This window comes from Danio rerio, chromosome 15, assembly GCF_052040795.2.
Source record: "Danio rerio strain M-AB ecotype USA chromosome 15, GRCz13ab, whole genome shotgun sequence".
In the NCBI taxonomy this organism is placed as follows: Eukaryota; Metazoa; Chordata; class Actinopteri; order Cypriniformes; family Danionidae; genus Danio; species Danio rerio.
Window position 1 is genome coordinate 47004536 of NC_141035.1, and position 24234 is coordinate 47028769.

General features: G+C 37.1%; 5 protein-coding genes across 6 annotated transcripts in view; 4 read left to right on the plus strand and 1 right to left on the minus strand.

Moving 5' to 3' along the window:
- The window catches only part of gria4a (glutamate receptor, ionotropic, AMPA 4a), an 877747-nt gene that overhangs the window by 367907 nt on the left and 485606 nt on the right, over positions 1-24234 (minus strand). The gene's annotated exons all lie outside the window — the stretch shown is intronic.
- On the plus strand, positions 50-3904 carry LOC141378018 (uncharacterized). The gene is made up of 2 exons (XM_087284773.1): positions 50-145; positions 2118-3904. The coding sequence occupies exon 2, from the start codon at positions 2118-2120 to the stop codon at positions 3045-3047; it is 930 nt and encodes a 309-aa protein (XP_087140899.1). The 5' UTR covers positions 50-145; the 3' UTR covers positions 3048-3904.
- On the plus strand, positions 59-8826 carry LOC101883356 (uncharacterized). Of its 2 annotated transcripts, NM_001442614.1 has the most exons (3): positions 4567-4632; positions 4964-5058; positions 6512-8826. In NM_001442614.1, the coding sequence occupies exon 3, from the start codon at positions 6517-6519 to the stop codon at positions 7444-7446; it is 930 nt and encodes a 309-aa protein (NP_001429543.1). In that variant the 5' UTR covers positions 4567-4632; positions 4964-5058; positions 6512-6516; the 3' UTR covers positions 7447-8826. The 2 variants fall into 2 exon arrangements, with proteins under 2 accessions (XP_087138446.1, NP_001429543.1); XM_087282320.1 differs by lacking the exons at positions 4567-4632; positions 4964-5058 and adding an exon at positions 59-145 and having other exon boundaries at positions 6512-8494.
- LOC141377923 (uncharacterized) lies at positions 8406-14174 on the plus strand. Its single transcript, XM_087284749.1, has 3 exons — positions 8406-9032; positions 9364-9461; positions 12319-14174. Exon 3 carries the CDS (start codon positions 12324-12326, stop codon positions 13587-13589), a length of 1266 nt encoding a protein of 421 aa, XP_087140875.1. The 5' UTR covers positions 8406-9032; positions 9364-9461; positions 12319-12323; the 3' UTR covers positions 13590-14174.
- Positions 15292-19959, plus strand: LOC147833770 (uncharacterized). Its single transcript, XM_087283433.1, has 3 exons — positions 15292-15329; positions 16020-16176; positions 19016-19959. Exons 2-3 carry the CDS (start codon positions 16083-16085, stop codon positions 19957-19959), a joined length of 1038 nt encoding a protein of 345 aa, XP_087139559.1. The 5' UTR covers positions 15292-15329; positions 16020-16082.

The following is a 24234-nucleotide window of genomic DNA, read 5'->3' on the forward strand; positions in this document are numbered from 1 at the left end:
AATATGATTCATTTATATTTTAATTTATTTGTTTTTGATGTGTTCACAGTGAATCATCCTTTCCTACACAGAAATTGCAGTAAATGGTGAAAATATCCCATCATAAAGACTAGAAGAGCATCTAAACTATCAGGAGATCATTCAGGTTGGTGAATATATATGACTTTTTTCTTTTTATATATTTGCACTGATTTCAGGTGTTGATTATCAATTGATACTGTGAGTTAAGGCGTCTACTTAAATATGACTCGACCAGTCATATTTCGACCAGAAATATGTCGACCAGTTTGGCATTGTATGATGTCTAATGTGAAACATCGTGATGGACAATGCCATCGTCATCATAGGCAGCGGTGAAATAATTATTTATGAATAATTACTTTGATTCATAACGAATGATTATTTGTAGCCTACTGTTTCAACTACCTGACCCGCATGGTCTTTGTTTACCCATAACCAAATCACAAATAAATAAAGATACACACAAATTACCACCTGTCAGTCTCTTTTTCTGCAGGACTTTGGCATGAATAGGCAGATGATCTGTGTTATTATAATGGCCTCGACAAACTTGGTTAGTAAAAAAGGTGCACAACCAACAGGAACCAACCAACAGTATCTGACAGGGCCGGAGTGGGACTCCTTTTCAGCCCTGGAGTTTCAAGCCTCAGACCAGCCCACCTCAGTTCACGACTGACTATATTAAAATAAGGTCATTTCCAAATCAGTTTCTAATGACACTATCACGTCTTTTTTTGATAAAACAGCTGCTTTAGAACTTCAAATGTTCAATAACCCTAACAGTATTATATGTCTTAACAATAAAAATGAAAACAATAAGTTACTCTAACGAGGATCGATCCCGGGTCCGCAGCGTCTTTTTCTAACGTGCTAACCGCTGGACCACAATAGCTGCATTCAGAAAGGAGACACAACTGAGTTTTATAATCGGTAAAATAATGAATAAAAAGGCTGTGGTCAAGTAAATAAATAAATTTGAAAAGTGTGACTGCTGAGAGCAACAGATTCTGCAGCTTGGGACACCGGCCCTCGCGGCCAAAAAACGGACCGGCCCACCGGGAATTCTCACGGGCCTCCCGATTAGCCAATCCGGGCCTGGTATCTGAGGTTTTCACTACAATGACTAAGTACAAGCGTGAAAGCCAAAGATTGAAGCAGTGTACTGATTCTGTGACACGTTACCTGATAGATTCAAAAGACAGAAGAGTCGTTAAATAGAGACAAGATTAATTAAATATCACGCTTAACAACTATAGTGAAATGAGATCCAGCGGTACATCCTTGATAAACTGTCTGACGTGCACTGCTCTCTGGGGTTTTGTGCTCAAAGCACCAGTGACTGCTGGAGCTCAGATGAGTGCGTACGCTGCAGCGCATGACAGACTGTGTGTGTGTGTGTGTGTGTGGTTATGTGATGTGTGTTTTCAGTGGTATAGTGTGAACGAAGAGATCTTTTCAGAAATGCTAGGTGAAACACCAGTGTGCTCAAGGAATGTTTTCGTCTTAAAATGTCATTTTAAATCTAAGACATATTAGTGTAAACGGGGCCTGAGTGTGTATTTTTCGCAAGCCGGCTGCTGCTGCGATGTTATATGTTGGAAGGGTATACGTTGCATAGAACATTTGCTGGATAAGTTGGCTGTTCGTTCCTATTTGGCGACCCCAGATTAATAAAGGGACTAAGCCACAAAGAAAATGAATGAAAAAATAAAGTTTAAAGGAGAACACAACAATAAAGCTGTCAGAAACTGTGGTGTGGAGGAATGAGCGAGAGCCGCTTCTGTCTGTTTTAAAAGCCTGACGCCACGAAATCAACCGATAGAAAACTGAAGAGGGAAAAAGACAAACAAGATCAATTGAAAATAATAATTTCAGGCAGGAGTGAACGCCACAGTAACTCTGGGTTTTTAACCAGTATTTTGTAAGGCGAACTTGAGTGTCTAGAAAGCCACGATTTAATAAAATCAATTAAAATTATTATTATTAATATTATTATTGGATGAACTATCACTTTAACTCTAGCACATCAGATTTAAAGTTTATCACACTTAAAGTGTTTCACTTGAACTGATTTTCACTTTGTTTATTTTGATCAGATGGAGGAGAACGAGCAAAGACAAGAAGAGGATGAGGAACGCAACTTCAACACTAAAGGAACTAAAACAACACATCTGCACAGCTGTCGCCAGTGTGGAAAGAGTTTCAGAAGAAAATCCAAGCTGAAAAAACACAGAAAGACTCACGCTGGAGAGAAACCGTACACCTGTACTGAATGTGGAAAGAGTTTCTCACAGCTGGACAGTTATAAACAGCACCAGAAAACACATGAAGACAAGAGAGATCATGAGTGTTTGCAGTGTGGGAAGAGTTTTACTACAGCTGGTCATCTGAAAATTCACCAGAGAATTCATACAGGAGAAAAACCTTACAAGTGCTCATATTGTGAGAAGAGTTTCAGTCATTCAGGACACTTAAAATCACACGAGCGAATTCACACAGGAGAAAAGCCGTATCACTGCACTCAATGTGGAAAAAGTTTCAAAGACAAATCCGGTCTGACTTATCATCTGCTTGTTCACACTGGAGAAAAGCCGTTTACCTGCACTCAGTGTGGTCATGATTTTAGATCATCAACAATTCTGAAACAACACATGAGAATTCACACAAATGAGAAGCCTTATGCATGTCTGTTCTGTGAAAAGAGATTTTCACGTCTCGGTGATTGTAAACGGCACCAGAAAACACACACTGGCGAGAGAGATCATGTGTGTTTGGAGTGTGGGAAGAGCTTTACTACAGCTGGCAGTATGAAAAGACACCAAAGGATTCACACTGGAGAAAAACCTCACAAGTGCTCATATTGTGAGAAGAGTTTCAGTCGGTCTTCACAGCTGAAATCACACGAGCGAATTCACACTGGAGAAAAGCCGTATTGCTGTCCTCCATGTCAGAAGAGTTTCAAAGACTCAAGGAGTCTGACTTGTCATCTGCGTGTTCACACTGGAGAAAAGCCATTCAGCAGCTGAACGTTCATTTCCAGATTCATATAAAAGCTCAAGTGCTCATATTGTGAGAAGAGACTCAGTGGGTCTGGAGTATGTTCACACTGAGTGTCAGTGGTTATTAATATGAGAAGGCTTTGTTCTGTATGAGGAAAAGTTTACACAGATTCATTTTGTTCAGAATGTTTTTGACTTGACTTTGGAGAAACTAATAACTCTAACACATAATGCTAGTTTCAGCGAGAGCTCAGTGTTATTTTAAGTTCTGTTTTAGTTCATTATACTCAAATGTTTTCTCCTGTTGTTCTAATTAAAGAGCTGCACCAGATTTTAAAGCTCCAACCCTGTAGTTTGTTGACAGTAATATTGAGATCTGAAACTGATGCTCATGTAATGTGATGTTCCTGTTAGTTCAGTCCTGTGTTATAGAAATCAGACAGACACATTTTGTCATTATTTTTCATATAAAAGCAGCCGTGTCCACTGATAAATAAACATTTGGCTTTCAGTGTCATCAGCTTCAGCTGAACTAAGTAGTGTGGAGTTTGCATGTTTCCCCGTGTTGGCGTGGGTTTGCTCCGGTTTGCCCCACAGTCCAAACACTTGCTCTAAAGATAAATTGAATAAACTAAATTGGTCGTAGTGTATGAGTGTGTGTGAATGAGTGTGTATGGGTGTTTCCCAGTACTGGGTTGCAGCTGGAAGGGCATCCACTGCGTAAAACATATGCTGAATAAGTTGGCGGTTCATTCCACTGTGAAACCCCTAATAAGGGACTAAGCTGAAGGAAAATTAATGAATGAAGGTTTTCTATTTACAAATTGGTTTTAAAACTGAAAGAGACCTGATTTAGTGGGTTTGTGTTATTAAATTGGTTTACAGTACTTCGGTTTTCACTCATGAACAATTCTGTGAATTAAAAAATACAAGAATTTTGTGGACTAAAACTCTTAAGTTTATGATTGTGCAGTTTATAGCCTGTTGACACCAATAAAACGAGATTAATGTGTCAATTTACAAAGATTTCAGACATTATAATAATAAAGGAAGAGAAAACTTAATTGTTTAACAGCTCAGTTACACTTTATGTCCCTTTCATTTAATCCATTTGTCATGTTTAACTAAATAAGCAGACACATATGAGGCTATAACTATACAGATAATAAATATAATAATATAGTAATAAATAGATGTTTGACTTTCAGTCTCATCATGTCTGACTATCTCTAGCTGAACTCAACAGTTTGTTATGCTGCTTTATATTGGTTATATTGTTTTATAGTATTATTTTAGTTTAATAAACAGATTTACACAAACATGATCTCTTTTCTCCCGATCTCAGATCAATAAACATTTTAATGACCAATATATATATTATACTTTCAATAAAACATTTATAAATGATTTTGTAATAGTTATGCACGTTTAGATGATGTTTTCAGTCAATTAATGACACAAATACTTTGCTGATTAAACTGAAGCGATATATTTACCGCGTTTTGGCTTTTGATGCTAAAGCGCCCTCTGGAGGAAGTTAACGCTCAGTGTGAAACACGCATGCGCAGTACCGGAGTTAAGAAAACTGCGGCGGGAACATGCAGCTAACAGAGTAAGAGCCTTTTATAAACGAAAAATAAATGTCTGTTAGTGTAATATTGCTTTAGATGAACTGTAACAACATTATGTCTGACATATATTCAGTTTAATCCACTACATCATAAATAGGTTCGTGTGTGAAGTCTGTATAATATTCAAATAATCCAACATGGTGTTTTACATTTATTTATATAAGATACATAGAGATAGTTTCAGCACAGTATTCATTTTATTACTGATAACGGCAGTAACGAGTTGTATCATTTTATTATATATTATTTTATGTAATATGATTCATTTATATTTTTATTTATTTAATTTATTTGTTTTTGATGTGTTCACAGTGAATCACAGCCTTTCCTACACAGAAATTGCAGTAAATGGTGAAAATATCCCATCATAAAGACTAGAAGAGCATCTAAACTATCAGATCATTCAGGTTGGTGAATATATATGATTTTTTTCTTTTTATATATTTGCACTGATTTCAGGTGTTGATTATCAATTAATACTGTTTGTTAAGGCGTCTACTTAAATATGACTCGTGATCCTGAGACAAAGTAACTAGGGTTGGGCGATGTCGACCAGTTTGGCATTGTATGATGTCTAATGTGAAACATCGTGATGGACAATGACATCGTCGTCACAGGCAGCGGTGAAATAATTATTTATGAATAATTACTTAATTCATAACGAATGATTATTTGTAGCCTACTGTTTCAACTACCTGACCCGCATGGTCTTTGTTTACCCATAACCAAATCACAAATAAATAAAGAGACACACAAATTACCACCTGTCAGTCACTTTTTCTGCAGGACTTTGGCATGAATAGGCAGATGATCTGTGTCGGTATAATGGCCTCGACAAACTTGGTTAGTAAAAAAGGTGCACAACCAACAGCAACCAACCAACAGTATCTGAGGTTTTCACTGCAATGACTAAGTACAAGCGTGAAAGCCAAAGATTGAAGCAGTGTACTGATTCTGTGACACTATAAGTGATAGATTCAAAAGACAGAAGAGTCGTTAAATAGAGACAAGATTAATTAAATATCACGCTTAACAACTATAGTGAAATGAGATCCAGCGGTACATCCTTGATAAACTGTCTGACGTGCACTGCTCTCTGGGGTTTTGTGCTCAAAGCACCCGTGACTGCTGGAGCTCAGATGCGTGCGTACGCTGCAGCGCATGACAGTGTGTGTGTGTGTGTGTGGTCATGTGATGTGTGTTTTCAGTGGTATAGTGTGAATGAAGAGATCTTTTCAGAAATGCTAGGTATAACACCAGTGTGCTCAAGGAATGTTTTCGTCTTAAAATATCATTTTAAATCTCAGACATATTAGTGTAAACAGGGCCTGAGTGTGTATTTTTCGCAAGCCGGCTGCTGCTGCGATGTTATATGTTGGAAGGGTATACGTTGCATAGAACATTTGCTGGATAAGTTGGCTGTTCGTTCCTATTTGGCGACCCCAGATTAATAAAGGGACTAAGCCACAAAGAAAATGAATGAAAAAATAAAGTATAAAGGAGAACACAACAATAAAGCTGTCAGAAACTGTGGTGTCGTGGAGGAATGAGCGAGAGCCGCTTCTGTCTGTTTTAAAAGCCTGACGTCACCAAATCAACCAATAGAAAACTGAAGAGGGAAAAAGACAAACAAGATCAATTGAAAATAATAATTTCAGGCAGGAGTGAACGCCACAGTAACTCTGGGTTTTTAACCAGTATTTTGTAAAACGAACTTGAGTGTCTAGAAAGCCACAATTAAATAAAATCAATTAATAATATTATTGGGTGAACTATCACTTTAACTCTAGCACATCAGATTTAAAGTTTATCACACTTAAAATGTTTCACTTGAACTGATTTTCACTTTGTTTATTTTAGATCAGATGGAGGAGAACGAGCAAAGACAAGAAGAGGATGAGGAACGCAACTTCAACACTAAAGGAACTAAAACAACACATCTGCACAGCTGTCGCCAGTGTGGAAAGAGTTTCAGAAGAAAATCCAAACTGAAAAAACACAGAAAGACTCACGCTGGAGAGAAACCGTACACCTGTACTGAATGTGGAAAGAGTTTCTCACAGCTGGACAGTTATAAACAGCACCAGAAAACACATGAAGACAAGAGAGATCATGAGTGTTTGCAGTGTGGAAAGAGTTTTACTACAGCTGGTCATCTGAAAATTCACCAGAGAATTCATACAGGAGAAAAACCTTACAAGTGCTCATATTGTGAGAAGAGTTTCAGACATTCAGGACACTTAAAATCACACGAGCGAATTCACACAGGAGAAAAGCCGTATCACTGCACTCAATGTGGAAAGAGTTTCAAAGACAAATCCGGTCTGACTTATCATCTGCTTGTTCACACTGGAGAGAAGCCGTTTACCTGTACTCAGTGTGGTCACGATTTTAGATCATCAACAATTCTGAAACAACACATGAGAATTCACACAAATGAGAAGCCTTATGCATGTCTGTTCTGTAAAAAGAGATTTTCACGTCTCGGTGATTGTAAACAGCACCAGAAAACACACACTGGCGAGAGAGATCATGTGTGTTTGGAGTGTGGGAAGAGCTTTACTACAGCTGGCAGTATGAAAAGACACCAAAGGATTCACACTGGAGAAAAACCTCACAAGTGCTCATATTGTGAGAAGAGTTTCAGTCGGTCTTCACAGCTGAAATCACACGAGCGAATTCACACTGGAGAGAAGCCGTATTGCTGTCCTCCATGTCAGAAGAGTTTCAAAGACTCAAGGAGTCTGACTTGTCATCTGCGTGTTCACACTGGAGAAAAGCCATTCAGCAGCTGAACGTTCATTTCCAGATTCATATAAAAGCTCAAGTGCTCATATTGTGAGAAGAGACTCAGTGGGTCTGGAGTATGTTCACACTGAGTGTCAGTGGTTATTAATATGAGAAGGCTTTGTTCTGTATGAGGAAAAGTTTACACAGATTCATTTTGTTCAGAATGTTTTTGACTTGACTTTGGAGAAACTAATAACTCTAACACATAATGCTAGTTTCAGCGAGAGCTCAGTGTTATTTTAAGTTCTGTTTTAGTTCATTATACTCAAATGTTTTCTCTTGTTGTTCTAATTAAAGAGCTGCAGCAGATTTTAAAGCTCCAACCCTGTAGTTTGTTGACAGTAATATTGAGATCTGAAACTGATGCTCATGTAATGTGATGTTCCTGTTAGTTCAGTCCTGTGTTATAGAAATCAGACAGACACATTTTGTCAGTATTTTCATATAAGAGCAGACGTGTCCACTGGTAAATAAACGTTTGGCTTTCAGTGTCATCAGCTTCAGCTGAACTAAGCAGTGTGGAGTTTGGATGTTTTTCCCATGTTGGCGTGGGTTTGCTCCGGTTTGCCCCACAGTCCAAACACTTGCTCTAAAGGTGAATTGAATAAACTAAATTGGTCGTAGTGTATGAGTGTGTGTGAATGAGTGTGTATGGGTGTTTCCCAGTACTGGGTTGCAGCTGGAAGGGCATCCACTGCGTAAAACATATGCTGAATAAGTTGGTGGTTCATTCCACTGTGGAGCCCCTGATAAGGGACTAAGCTGAAGGAAGATTAATGAATGAAGGTTTTCTATTTACAAATCTGTTTTAAAAGTGAAAAATACCTGATTTTGTGGGTTTGTGTTATTAAATTGGTTTACAGTACTTCAGTTTTCACTCATGAACAATTCTGTGAATGAAAAAATACAAGAAATTCGTGGACTAAAACTCTTAAGTTTATGATTGTGCAGTTTATAGCCTGTTGACACCAATAAAACGAGATTAATGTGTCAATTTACAGAAGATTTCAGACATTATAATAATAAATGAAGAGAAAACTTAATTGTTTAACAGCTGTTACACTTCATGTCTCTTTCATTTAATCCATTTGTCATGTTTAACTAAATAAGCAGACACATATGAGGCTATAACTACACAGATAATAAATATAATAATATAGTAATAAATAGATGTTTGACTTTCAGTCTCATCATGTCTGACTATCTCTAGCTGAACTCAACAGATTGTTATGCTGCTTTATATTGGTTATATTGTTTTATAGTATTATTTTAGTTTAATAAACACTGGTTTACACAAACATGATCTCTTTTCTCCCGATCTCAGATCAATAAACATTTTAATGACCAAAATATGTATTATACTTTCAATAAAACATCTATAAATGATTTTGTAATAGTTATGCACGTTTAGATGATGTTTTCAGTCAATTACTGACACAAATACTTTGCTGATTAAACTAAAGCGATATATTTACCGCGTTTTGGCTTTTGATGCTAAAGCGCCCTCTGGAGGAAGTTAACGCTCAGTGTGAAACACGCATGCGCAGTACCGGAGTTAAGAAAACTGTGGCGGGAACATGCAGCTAACAGAGTAAGAGCCTTTTATAAACGAAAAATTAATGTCTGTTAGTGTAATATTGCTTTAGATGAACTGTAACAACATTATGTCTGACATATATTCAGTGTAATCCACTTCATCATATATAGGTTCGTGTGTGAAGTCTGTATAATATTCAAATAATCCAACATGGTGTTTTACATTTATTTATATAAGATACATAGAGATAGTTTCAGCACAGTATTCATTTTATTATTGATAACGGCAGTAACTAGTTGTATCATTTTATTATATATTATTTTATGTAATATGATTCATTTATATTTTTATTTATTTTATTTATTTGTTTTTGATGTGTTCACAGTGAATCACAGCCTTTCCTACACAAAAATTGCAGTAAATGGTGAAAATATCCCATCATAAAGACTAGAAGAGCATCTAAACTATCAGGAGATCATTCAGGTTGGTGAATATATATGATTTTTTTCTTTTTATATATTTGCACTGATTTCAGGTGCTGATTATCAATTGATACTGTGAGTTAAGGCGTCTACTTAAATATGACTCGTGATCCTGAGACAAAGTAACTAGGGTTGGGCGATGTCGACCAGTTTGGCATTGTATGATGTCTAATGTGAAACATCGTGATGGACGATGACATCGTCATCATAGGCGGCGGTGAAATAATTATTTATGAATAATTACTTTGATTCATAACGAATGATTATTTGTAGACTACTGTTTCAACTGCCTGACCCGCATGGTCTTTGTTTACCCATAACCAAATCACAAATAAATAAAGTCACACACAAATTACCACCTGTCAGTCACTTTTTCTGCAGGACTTTGGCATGAATAGGCAGATGATCTGTGTCGGTATAATGGCCTCGACAAACTTGGTTTGTAAAAAAGGTGCAAAACCAACAGGAACCAACCAACAGTATCTGAGGTTTTCACTGCAATGACTAAGTACAAGCGTGAAAGCCAAAGATTGAAGCAGTGTACTGATTCTGTAACACGTCACCTGATAGATTCAAAAGACAGAAGAGTCGTTAAATAGAGACAAGATTAATGAAATATCACGCTTAACAACTATAGTGAAATGAGATCCAGCGGTACATCCTTGATAAACTGTCTGACGTGCACTGCTCTCTGGGGTTTTGTGCTCAAAGCACCCGTGACTGCTGGAGCTCAGATGCGTGCGTACGCTGCAGCGCAAGACAGACTGTGTGTGTGTGTGTGTGTGTGGTTATGTGATGTGTGTTTTCAGTGGTATAGTGTGAATGAAGAGATCTTTTCAGAAATGCTAGGTATAACACCAGGTGTGCTCAAGGAATGTTTTCGTCTTAAAATGTCATTTTAAATCTAAGACATATTAGTGTAAACGGGGCCTGAGTGTGTATTTTTCGCGAGCGGGCTGCTGCTGCGATGGGGGTGGGGCGGGGCGGATGATCACAATGACGGCTTAGCATCGTCATGTCTGTCGGCCATTAGTGTTGGATGATGGCATCGTCTATAGACCCAACACTAAACGTAACATAAATAAACAACGGCCAAAGTGCTCCAACTGAATTATTTAATCCCACAACATAATCAGCAAAACAATCCAAAATGGCAAGAGATGAGGAGCCCAACAACATAATAAATGACAAGCAAACAAACCTAAAGCAGGTTAAGACTCCCCCACTCCAAACAAATATCAAAAGGAAAGTAGAGCTGCACGATTCTGGCTAAAATGAGAATCGCGATTATTTTTGCTTAAAATAAAGATCAGGATTTTCTCACAATTCTGTAGATGTAAAATAAAGATTAATATGAGTCGGCAAATATTATTGTTTTTTTCTCAAAGATATGGTAAAACAACAATAATAATAGTATGTTTTACTAACACTGTAAACATTTATTTTCATGCACAACTGTGTGTTCGCTATGAAAGAAAAAACATATCAAATGCTTGTCGCAGTCATAGCCTAACTCTAAAATGCGATATGATTATTTAAACGATGTGCACGCTTTCGGTTTCATTTTCACTGCAAAGTGCTGTTCATACTTTGCACGCGGCTCTCAAACGATCATTCTGTGCCACAAACTAAATATTATTTGCAACTTTATTACCTGTTACTCTCACAGCCTATGCAGTAGAGCTGCACAATTAATCGTTAAAAGATGGCGATCTCGATTCGACCCCCTAGACGATCTCAATCCAGCATTTCTACGATTCTGTCAATCATATTTTCAAGTTCAGGAGAGAAGCAATGGTGGCCGCACAAGTCTTCACATTGTTTCACATACGTTGTTCAGCAACGTGGACACCTCCAAATAGTGTTGAAAGAGTCACATGCTGTATTTATAAGATATAATTCACCTCAAAAATGTCATTTCTATCTTCATGTAATGTATTTGCGACTGCAGAATCACACGTGACGTAAGCATCAGCTGTTACTACAAGGACGGAGGGCGGGCGCGCCTCTGAATAAAGTTTACTTTAGTAGAAGGAGGTGGAATCGAGATCGCAGTCTTTTCTCGATTAATTGTGCAGCTCTAAAGGAAAGTATAAAGGGGGGCATCACGGTGGTGTAGAAGGTAGCACAATCGCCTCACAGCAAAAAGGTCACTGGTTCGAGTCCCGGCTGGGTCAGTTATCATTTCTGGAGTTTGCATGTTCTCCCTGTGTTGGTGTGGGTTATCTTTGGGTGCTCCGGCTTAATCGAAAGACATGCGCTATAGGGGAATTGGGTAAGCTAAATTGTCTGTAGTGTATGTGTGAGTGAGAGTGTGTGGGTGTTTCCCACTGATGGGTTCAGTGCAGCTGGAAGGGCATCCGCTGTGTTAAACATATGCTGGATAAGTAGGCGGTTCATTCCGCTGTGGCGACCCCAGATTAATAAAGGGACTAAGCCGAACAGAAAATTAATGAAGTATAAAGGAGAACACAACAATACAGCTGTCGATAACTGTGGTGTCGTGGAGGAATGAGCGAGAGCCGCTTCTGTCTGTTTTAAAAGCCTGACGTCACCAAATCAACCAATAGAAAACTGAAGAGGGAAATAGACAAACAAGATCAATTGAAAATAATAATTTCAGGCAGGAGTGAACGTCACAGTAACTCTGGGTTTTTAATCAGTATTTTGTAAAACGAACTTGAGTGTCTAGAAAGCCACGATTAAATAAAATCAATTAAAATTATTATTATTAATATTATTATTATTATTATTATTATTATTGGGTGAACTATCACTTTAACTCTAGCACATCAGATTCAAAGTTTATCACACTTAAAATGTTTCACTTGAACTGATTTTCACTTTGTTTATTTTAGATCAGATGGAGGTGAACGAGCAAAGACAAGAAGAGGATGAGGAACGCAACTTCAACACTAAAGGAACTAAAACAACACATCTGCACAGCTGTCGTCAGTGTGGAAAGAGTTTCAGAAGAAAATCCAAGCTGAAAAAACACAGAAAGACTCACGCTGGAGAGAAACCGTACACCTGTACTGAATGTGGAAAGAGTTTCTCACAGCTGGACAGTTATAAACAGCACCAGAAAACACATGAAGACAAGAGAGATCATGAGTGTTTGCAGTGTGGGAAGAGCTTTACTAGAGCTGACAGTCTGAAAATTCACCAGAGAATTCACACTGGAGAAAAACCTTACAAGTGCTCATATTGTGAGAAGAGTTTCATTCATTCAGGACACTTAAAATCACATGAGCGAATTCACACTGGAGAAAAGCCGTATCACTGTACTCAGTGTGGAAAGAGTTACAAAGACAAATCCGGTCTGACTTATCATCTGCTTGTTCACACTGGAGAGAAGCCGTATCACTGTACTCAGTGTGGTCATGATTTTAGATCATCGTCATATCTTAAACTACACATGGGAATTCACACAAATGAGAAGCCTTATGCATGTCTCTTCTGTGAAAAGAGATTTTTAAGTCTCAGTGATTGTAAACGGCACCAGATAACACACACTGGCGAGAGAGATCATGTGTGTTTGCAGTGTGGGAAGAGCTTTACTACAGCTGGTTATCTGAAAATCCACCAAATGATTCACACTGGAGAAAAACCTCACAAGTGCTCATATTGTGAGAAGAGTTTCATTCAGTCTTCAGATCTGAAAAAACACGAGCGAATTCACACTGGAGAGAAGCCGTATCACTGTACTGAGTGTGGTCATGATTTTAGATCATCAACAAGTCTGAAACTACACACGAGAATTCACACAAATGAGAAGCCTTATGCATGTCTGATCTGTGAAAAGAGATTTTCACGTCTCAGTGATTGTAAACAGCACCAGAAAACACACACTGGAGAGAGAGATCATGTGTGTTTGGAGTGTGGGAAGAGCTTCAATAGAGCTGGCAGTCTGAAACGCCATCAAAAGATTCACACTGGAGAAAAACCTCACAAGTGCTCATATTGTGAGAAGAGGTTTATTCAGTCTTCAGAGCTGAAAAGACACGAGCGAATTCACACTGGAGAGAAGCCGTATTGCTGTCCTCCATGTCAGAAGAGTTTCAAAGACTCAAGGAGTCTGACTTGTCATCTGCGTGTTCACACTGGAGAAAAGCCATTCAGCAGCTGAACGTTCATTTCCAGATTCATATAAAAGCTCAAGTGCTCATATTGTGAGAAGAGACTCAGTGGGTCTGGAGTATGTTCACACTGAGTGTCAGTGGTTATTAATATGAGAAGGCTTTGTTCTGTATGAGGAAAAGTTTACACAGATTCATTTTGTTCAGAATGTTTTTGACTTGACTTTGGAGAAACTAATAACTCTAACACATAATGCTAGTTTCAGCGAGAGCTCAGTGTTATTTTAAGTTCTGTTTTAGTTCATTATACTCAGATGTTTTCTCCTGTTGTTCTAATTAAAGAGCTGCAGCAGATTTTAAAGCTCCAACCCTGTAGTTTGTTGACAGTAATATTGAGATCTGAAACTGATGCTCATGTAATGTGATGTTCCTGTTAGTTCAGTCCTGTGTTATAGAAATCAGACAGACACATTTTGTCATTATTTTCATATAAGAGCAGACGTGTTCACTGGTAAATAAACATTTGGCTTTTAGTTTCATCAGCTTCAGCATTAACATTAGTGTGAGGGTTTGGTTGAAGGTAGAGGTTAATAAAATAAAATTTAATGTGTAATTTAATAAATAATATAAATAAATCTCGTTATGCTTACTGTTTTTACATAAGGGTTTGGTTGAGGGTAGAGGTTAATAAAATTAAATTTTATGTGTAATTTAACAAATAAAAACAATTATTCTCATTACAATAGCTGTTTTTACAGTTCTGTGAAGGTTTGGGGTAGGGGCTTATTAAATAACATAAATAATTATTGTTATAATTACTGTTTTTACATCACTGTGAGAGTTGGGGTGGGGTTAGACGCTAATAAAATAAAATTTTATGTGTAATTTAATAAATAATATAAATAATTCCCGTTTTAATTATCATTATTTTACAGTTCTGTAAGGGTTTGGTTGAGGGTTGACATCACTGAAATAAAATTTAATGTGTAATTTAATAAATAATATAAATAATTCCCGTTATAATTATTATTATTTTACAGTTCTGTAAGGGTTTGCTTGATGGTTGACATTAATGAAATAACATTTAACGTGTAATTTAAAGTTTTCTATTAATAGTTCCTGTTATAATTACTGTATTTGCATTACTTTGTGGGTTTGGTTGAGGGTAGACAGTGATAAAATAAAATTAATGTGTAATTTAATAAATAATATCAATAATTCTGGTTATAGTAGCTGTTTTTACATTACGGTGAGGGTTTGGGGTGGTGTTAGACGTTAATAAAATTAAATTTAATGTGTAATTTAATAAATAATATAAATAATTCTGGTTTTAGTAGCTGTTTTTACATTACGGTTAGGGTTTGGGGTGGTGTTAGACGTTAATAAAATAAAATTTAATGTGTAATTTAATAAATAATATAAATAATTCTGGTTATAGTAGCTGTTTTTACATTAGGGTTAGGGTTTAGGGTGGTGTTAGACGTTAATAAAATAAAATTTAATGTGTAATTTAATAAATACTATAAATAATTCTGGTTTTAGTAGCTGTTTTTACATTACTGTGTTTTCACATTACTGCTTCGCCGTTAAAATACAATTTAATGTGTAATTTAATAAATAATATAAATAATTCTCGTTTATGTTTGGCCACAGCTGTATCCCTTCTAGCAAAATCTCTATATAGCGCCCTCTGGAGAGAAGTTTCTGCTCAGTGCGAAACGCGCATGCGCGGTGCGGAGGTTTACTACAGCTGTTGACACGTTCGCGGCAGGAACATGGCAGCGTACAGAGTAAGAGCCTTTTGTAAATAAACGATATTCATGTCTGTTGTTGTAGTGTTTTCCGATTAAATGTAATATGAAGAAGGAACAGATATCTTAAAGTGATTACGACATATATTTAGCTTTTTGTCCTCAGCATCGGAGATGATTTTGTGTTTAACTCATAAAGCTTTATGTTTATAGTAGGATAATTTAGTTTACAGGTACTGGGTATACATGTTTGTTGTATTTAGCTAAAAAAATAATGTATAATAATAAAATATATTATACAAGCAGACAAAAATAGCACTGACATTATGAAAATATCATATTAGTGCTGTATAAATAATCAAATAAAGTGTTTCTTATTTTATTACCGTGCAAATTAACTAAAGATGCCTTCACAGCACAGTATTATTATTATTGCTGTTGTTGATGTTGTTATTGTTGTCATTCTAGAGGACATAGCATTTTCTGTCTCTAGAACATTTAATTTGTCAAGAGAAATGCTTTTAATATTCAATGCCTTAATTATAATATTGCATGTTGTATTTATTACATTATATATTTTATCTGTAATTACACCCTTAAGACATTTAAAATACCACAGTTGAAAGATATCAGACTATAATAAGTCAATATTAAATATCTTCTTTAATTAGTTTTTATTTACACTTTTGTTTAGTTGCATTAAACCTGAAGGTTGCATTTGTGACACAGGCTCCTTCCTCTTCACGGTGAGATCTCTGGGCTGATACACGCTCGGAAACTCCAAGTTTTACTATGGAAAAGATGGACTTTATTATAGTGGAGATCGATGATCTGAGTGATCCAGAACCGTCCAGAATTAATCATGAAGATAATAAGGAACAAACAGGTTGGTGTACATTCTTGATTCTACTTTACTGAAAATGCACAGAATATCCATCCGAACAACATGTATGAATGTTCTAAGTACTCAAATGTAATCAATTTAAAGAAACAATATTTAAAACTGAAATGCATCATATAAAATTAGTTATTAAATCCAAACAAATAGGTGCCTACAACATATATTCAGATATTGCAGAAAAGCACATTGTGATGTTTTAAAGAATAGTGCTGGAGATTTGGCTGCCCTTTAATGTTCTCATTCATTCATTCATTCATTCATTCATTCATTCATTCATTCATTCATTTATTTTCTTGTCAGCTTAGTCCCTTTTATTAATGCGGGGTCACCACAGCGGAATGAACCGCCAACTTATCCAGCACGTCTTTACGCAGTAGATGCCCTTCCAGCCGCAACCCATCTCTGGGAAACATCGACATATATAGTTAACTATCTATCTACCTACCTACCTACCTACCTACCTACCTATCTACCTATCTATCTATCTATCTATCTATCTATATATATATATATATATATATATATATATATATATAGTTAAAAATATATATTTATTATTTCCCAAGTGTATAACTACTGTAAGATAATATCAGCGTTCGGTACATATTTTCTGTATTATCTTTGCTAGAACTGATCCGATCTCAGCTGTTTATATGAAACAAGCCTGCTCCCAAATAGTTTTGAGCTACCTAAACTGTTGCTATGACAACAAGTCTCAGGTGAGTTTTGAAAAACGATCCTGGATCGTGTCAAATCATCAATTTCCAAATCCAGCTAATTGAGTAACCCATGTACGAAGAACGGACCCCGGGGCTGAAAACGAGTCCCACTCCGGCCCTGCTTTACCCACATATTTAGGTAAATATAACTTGTCACTTTTAAGGTAAACGGGTTTATTCACATTTTTTTTTTTAATAAAGTAAATAATAACTTTATGCACAGATGAATTTTTCACCACAAAACTAGCAATGTGAGCTAACAAAATTAAATGGTTAGTTTTGATTTCATTTGTGCTTTATATGATTAAACAGAGTATTGCCCCCCCCCCCCCCCCCCCCGTGCACATTTTTAATCATAATAGTTTTAATAACTCATCTCTAATAACAGTTTTTTTAATCTTTGCCATGATAACAGTAAATAATATTTGACTAGATATTTTTCAAGACACTTCTATTGAACTTATTCTAAAATGCTAAAATGCGGAAGTGCGCCTGTTTTCGCGATTGTCTTAGAACTTCCGATTCAGTCGCCTATGGGAGAAATGACTAGGAATAATAAACGGCAGAAAATGGTCAAACTACTTGCTCTACAAACAAATGTTTGCATGACTACACAGACCAAGTAGAATAATATAATAAGAAAATATCAAATTGCAACATCAAGCAGTGTAACGAGCAGTTTTTAACGTCAAAAAATGAATAGAAGTGAATGTGACCGGAAGTCGCGAGACAAAAAGATTCAAATGGTAGCGCCCACTCGTTGCCGGAGAATAAGGTGAATAGAGCTTAAAGTGACATTTAAAAGCTTCACCAGGTCAATTAGGTTAACTAGCCAGGTTAGGGTAATTAGGCAAGTTATTGTATAACAATGGTTTGTTTTATAGACTATTGAAAAAGATTTTAACTTAAAGGGGCTAATAATTTTGTCCTTAAAATAGTGTTTGAAATATTAAAAACTGCTTTTATTTGTGCCGAAATAAAACAAATCAGACTTTCTCCAGAAGAAAAAATATTATCAGACATACTGTAAAAAATTCCATTGCTCTGTTAAACATTATTTGGGAAATATTTAGAAAATAAAAAGAAATTCAAAGGGGGGGGTTAATAATTCTGACTTCAACTGTATATATATATATATATATATTGGTAAAGAATCTTGTTGAAATTATGCACATTCAAAGGGCTTATTTCTAAATTCTATGGTTTATTAATTTACTCTGATTCCTCAGTTTATAATTCCTTGAAACCACTATGGGAACGGGACATAGGAGTTCTGTTTAATCCTAAAGATTAGTCCAAGATCTGTGATGGTACTTTACCAAAATGTACAGTCGAAGTCAGAATTATTAACCCCCTGTTTATTTTTTTCTCCCAATTTGTGTTTAATAGAGAGGAGATTTCTTCAACACATTTCTAATCATAATAGTTTTAATAACTCATCTCTAATAACTGATTTGTTTTATCTTTGCCATGATGACAGTAAATAATATTTGACTTGATATTTTTCAAGACACTTATGTACAGCCCTAAGTGACATTTAAAGGCTTAACTAGGTCAATTAGGTTAACTAGGCAGGTTAGGGTAATTAGGCAAGTTATTGTATAACGATGGTTTGTTCTGTAGACTATCGAGAAAAATATATAGCTTAAAGGGGCTAATAAAATTGACCTTAAAATGGTTTTTAAATAACTAAAAACTGCTTTTATTCTAGCCGAAATAAAATAAATAAAACTTTCTATAGAAGAAAAAATATTATCAGACATACTGTGAAAATGTCCTTGCTCTGTTAAACATCATTTGGGAAATATTTTAAAAAGAAAACAAATTTCAAAGGAGACTAATAATTCTGACTGATTATTAATTATTATTGATTATCATTATTAATTCCGACATTTTTAAATGTTGATTTAATTCGCAGCGCTTGGGGATGTTTTTTTTTTTTTCTTTGTGCATATATATATATATATATATATATATATATATATATATATATATGCACAAAGAAAAAAAAAAACAACCCCAAGCGCTGCGAAGCTCATCTCTGTAGTATCCTGCTATTAAATCAGACTTCACTTGAACTAACCCTAACTTGATGTTGATTTTAGACTGGATGGAGTTGAATGAGCAAAGACAAGATCTGACTGAAGAGGATGAGAAATGTGACTTCAACACTGAAGGAATAAAAGCAGAACATCTGCACAGCTGTCCTCAGTGTGGAAAGAGTTTCACGAGCAAAGAAAACCTGAACATGCACATGAACATTCACAGTGAAGAGAATCTGTACATCTGCACTGAATGTGGAAAGAGCTTCTCACAGCTGGACAGTTATAATCTTCACCAGAACACACACAATGAAGCGAGGGATCATGTGTGTTTGGAGTGTGGGAAGAGCTTTTCTACAGCCGACAATCTGAAACGGCACAGAATCATCCATGCTGGAGAAAAACCTCACAAGTGCTCATATTGCGAGAAGAGTTTCAACCAGTCGGTACATTTGAGAAGACACGAGCGAATTCACACTGGAGAGAAGCCGTATCTCTGCACTCACTGTGGGGAGAGTTTCAGATATAGGACTGACCTCAATAAACATCTGCGCGTTCACACTGGAGAAACTCCGTTTACCTGTGAGCAGTGTGGTAATAATTTTAGATCATCTGCAAATCTAAAACTACACATGACGATTCACACAAATGAGAAGCCTTATGCATGTCCGTTGTGCCAAAGGAGATTTTCACGGTTGAACGCTTGTCAGCGGCACCAGAAAATACATGTTGAGGAGAAAAATCACGTGTGTTTGGAGTGTGGCAAGAGCTTTATTAGAGCCGAACAACTGAAAAACCACCAAAGGATCCACACTGGAGAAAAACCCTACAAGTGCTCCTATTGTGAGAAGAGTTTCAGCTGGTCTTCAAATCTGAAATTGCACGAGCGAGTTCACACTGGGGAGAAGCCGTATTACTGTCCTGCATGTCAGAAGAGTTTCAGATCATCACAGAATCTTCTCAATCACACAAGGAAATGTCACACCATCACAGTGAGCATTGTTTAGTTTAATTGTTGAAGTACGTTGTTTGAGACGAGCTAAAGTTGGTTTTCAGTTTGCTGAAATGCTCTGAAAACTAGAAGCACTTGTCCCTGATAAGTTTCTTAAGGAGGTGGCTTAGTGATTAGCACTGTCACCTCACAGTAAGAAGGTCGCTGGTTCAAGTTCCAACTGGGTCAGTTGGCATTTCTGTGGGGAGTTTGCATGTTCTTCATGTGTTGGTGTGGGTTTCCTCTAGGTGCTCCGGTTTACCCCACAGTCCTAACACATGCGCTATAAGGGAATTGCAGTGGTGGAAAGAGTACTGAAAAGTCATACTCAAGTAAAAGTACCAATACTTGCCTAAAAATGTAGTGTATCTGTTGTAAATATTACTCAAAGTATGAGAAAAAAGTAGACCTTTTAAAAATACTCAAGAGTAGTGAGTATTGCACTGGGAAAAGATGTTGCGTTTACATTAGGGGTGTCAAAATTAATTGTTTCTTCGGTGCACCGTGATGCAGATGCGGACAATTCGGTATCGGTTCAGTAATAATCATAACCGGTTTTTATGTACTGATGTCATTTACCTCATATGCGGGAGGCGAGCGCGGGTATTTACAAAACTCCAGGCGCCAACTACTTAAAAACGCATTAACTGTGCACAATTTCACTGCGTGTGTGTTTGCTGGACAGTCTTTCACTGACACGTACAGGGAATTGAGGTTGAGGGAGTGAAAGTGACCTCCATTTCTCTCTCTTTCTCTGTCTCTCACTGTGGCCCGTTTCACCTTTTCCTCTCGGCTGTTACAGCGATACTTCTGGATACCATTGTCGCAAAACCCGACCAGATATCATGCAGCGCGGGAATATATTTCCGAATAAAGCGCAGGAGCGGTCTGTAATTCTGGTGTAATTTGAACAGGAGTGGGCGGTTCGACAATATTGCTCCCGAGCGAGCAAGCGCGCATGTGTGCGTGCGTGTGTGTGTTTATTTGTTTGGTGCTGTCTATGTTTGTGTATGTGTGCAAATGAGAGACAGCGTGATGCTGTGTGTCTATGTGTGTGTGTGTGTTTATACAAACAGCTTGTTATAGCCCCTCCCCAAAATATAACACTTTGTTTGGAAAGCATCGTCAATGCACCGTCATGCAACGAGATATCAAATTGAACCGAATCGATGGCATGATAATCGTAACCGAACCGTAAGACCATTGTAGGTTTATACCTCTAGTTTACATGCAGTTTGTGCAGGGATGTGTAAACGTACCATTCTGTAGTGCATCTAGTGATCTTCCTATATTCGTTCCTTCCTTGCATTGACTACGTTTACATGGACATCAGTCATCAAATTATTTGCTTTAATCTAATTAAGAGAATAACAAGACTAAGGTGTTTACATGAGTTGCTTTTTGAGTGTTACGTTCATGATTCCACTTTACATGTTATAGCACATAATTCGATTAACGTCATTGCGTCACCGCCCTGTCCACATTTCCTCCGCAGTTTCATGGAATTTCGGGTGTTTCATTTTTAATTTGTCGACTTTAATTACAGTTTTGCACTTTCACTTTTATTCACGAACATTTCATGCACACCCTCCGTGACAAACGGGATATTGGATGCAACTATGAACTGCTGGAAGAGTGTTGTTTTAATGGAAGTTCACATCGCATGCTGAATTGGTGTCCATGTAAACGTAGTCAATGTTTGTTCTGTCCTTCATTTATTTGTTTGTTCGTTCGTTCCTTAATTCATTTAGTCCTTCCTTCATTCGTTCCTTCATTCGTTTGTTTCTTCCTTATTTGGTTCGTAGTTCATTAATTTATTCCTTCATTCCCTAGTTTGTTCAATCCTTCCTTGAATCCTTCTTTCATTCATTTGGTCCTTCCTTTATTTCTTCGGTCCTTCCTTCCATTCCTTGTTCGGATCTTCCTTCCATTCTTCAATCATTCCATTTAGTGATTGTTTAAGGCTCTTGGCGATTTCAGTCATCATCATACAGTCGACATCCTTCATTTCCTCATCAGTGGCATGCAGTCTATAAGCATAAAGTCTCTGGGTTATTGCGTGTACAGATTTTGGGCATCTTCTTAGACATTTTTAATGCTTCCAAAAGGTTTGCTGCATTTATAAATTGCCCATGTCTTGAGGTAGTTCAGTCTGATGTGATTTACGTTCTATGTGAGTTTCTATGTTTATTTTTTATTAATTAATTAATTTTTTATGGGAGTCACACGACTGAGGTTTCTACTTTAGCCTATCACCGTAGACAAGAAAGAAATAACATAGTGACTGCAGTTTGAAGGAAAGTAGTGGAGTAAAAATTCCGACACTGCAGTAAAAATGTGCTCAAGGCAAAGTAAAAGTTCACATTTTTAAAACTACTCAATTACAGTAATTTGAGTATTTCTAATTAGTTACTTTACACCACTGCTGAATTGAAAAAATTTAATTGGCCGTACTGTATGAATGTTTGTAAATGTGAGCGTGTAAGGGTGTTTCCCAGGACTGGGTTGCAGCTGGAAGTGCCTCCGCTGTGTAAAACATATGCCGGAATAGTTGGCGGTTCGTTCTGCTGTGGCGACCCCTGATAAATAAGGGACTAAGCTGAAGGAAAATGACTGAATGAAGTTTCTCAAGAAGATAATTATTGCAGTCTGATTACCTTAAATCTTTCTTTGCCTTTGGGTTTATTTATTTCTTAAATATTGACGATTGGTGCCATTTGATGTTACTTATGTTCACTTTATTGTGTTCTTATTTTACACTTGTTTGTGTAGTTAAACAATGTAAAGAAGCTGTAAATATTATTGATTGAACTGTAAGCATATTGTGTTGTTGGATTATGGTCAAATCAGGGTTCATACGGTCATGGAAAACCTGGAAAAGTCATGGAATTTTGACATGGCATTTTCCAAGTTTTGGAAAAACAGATACAGGTTTATTGGGTGTTCACATCGCTATTTGTGCATAATTAACTGCTTGAACATTTTTAGTTGACTCGCTTCATTCGTGCATGAAATTAATTTCCGAAGAGATGCAAAATCACTCCAGTTTAATTGCAAAATGCCAGAGATTGATTTTGTTGAGAGGGTGGCTCTGCTTTTTTGTGTGATATGGAAGGATGAAAAATGGTGTTGACTCATTCGGCGGCGGTTCTGGGTCCATTTGATCCTTCAGAGGCACACCCAGCTTATAAGCGTTCCACCGACTCCTCCGGGAGCTCCTGACTGTATGACGGCCGCTTGAGCAAGCTCCTGATTGGTCAACATGGCGCAAATGTCCACCAAAGCTCTGATTTTTTCAACACGGGCGATTCATGAGAATTATGCATTTGTGCAAATAATATAATAAAAATAGTAATAATAATAATAAATCTTTACATTTATATAGTGCTTTTGCTGGGCACTCAAAGCGCTTTACACATTGGGTAGAATCTGGATGACGCTACGGCAGCGATATTGTCGAAGACCACACACCAGCTGATTGGTGGAGAGGAGACAATTATGATATGGGGATGATTGACGAATGAACAGATGATGAACAGAGGCCAGTGGACAAATTTGGTGGGGATAACCCCATACTATTTTTCGAAGAACATCCTGGGATTTTTAACGACCAAAGAGACCTCGATTTAACATCTCATCCGAAAGACAACGCTCACTGAGCAGTATAGAGTCCCCATCACTATACTGGAGCGTTAGAACCCACACAGACCACAGGATGAGCGCCCCCTGCTGATCTTACTAACACCACTTCCAGCAGCAACCTTTCCCATGTGGTCTCCCATCCAGGTACTGACCGGGCGCAGCCCTGCTTAGCTTCAGTGGGTGACATACCTGCCAACACTCCCGTTTTTCCCGGGACTCTCCCGTATTTCAGACCCATCTGCCGTATTTTTCTGTCTCTGAATTAGCCCCCCAAAAACACTGCCAGTCAGTCTGGCTAGCATTTCGGTTTGGTCCCCATGTGCATCGAACCCAACTCACAGCTGTCTTCATATCCCTGCTCTTCACTTCACGTACATAACAATCACCCCTTCCGCGCTCTTCATTGTGTCAAAGCAGCTTCACATAGAAGATAGTAAATTGAAACGGTGTAGTTTTCAGTGTTTAAGTTCAGTTCAACCTACAAGGTGACGTCATAGTTCCTCCACTCTACTCTGTTTTTAGGGTAACAACAAATTCTGAGACATCGAAGATGTTTATTGTAATAGCTTTTATTATCATTGTATTGAAGTATTGCATATAGCACATGATTTCCTCTACATTCATTCTTCCATGGCATGGTGCCATTGGC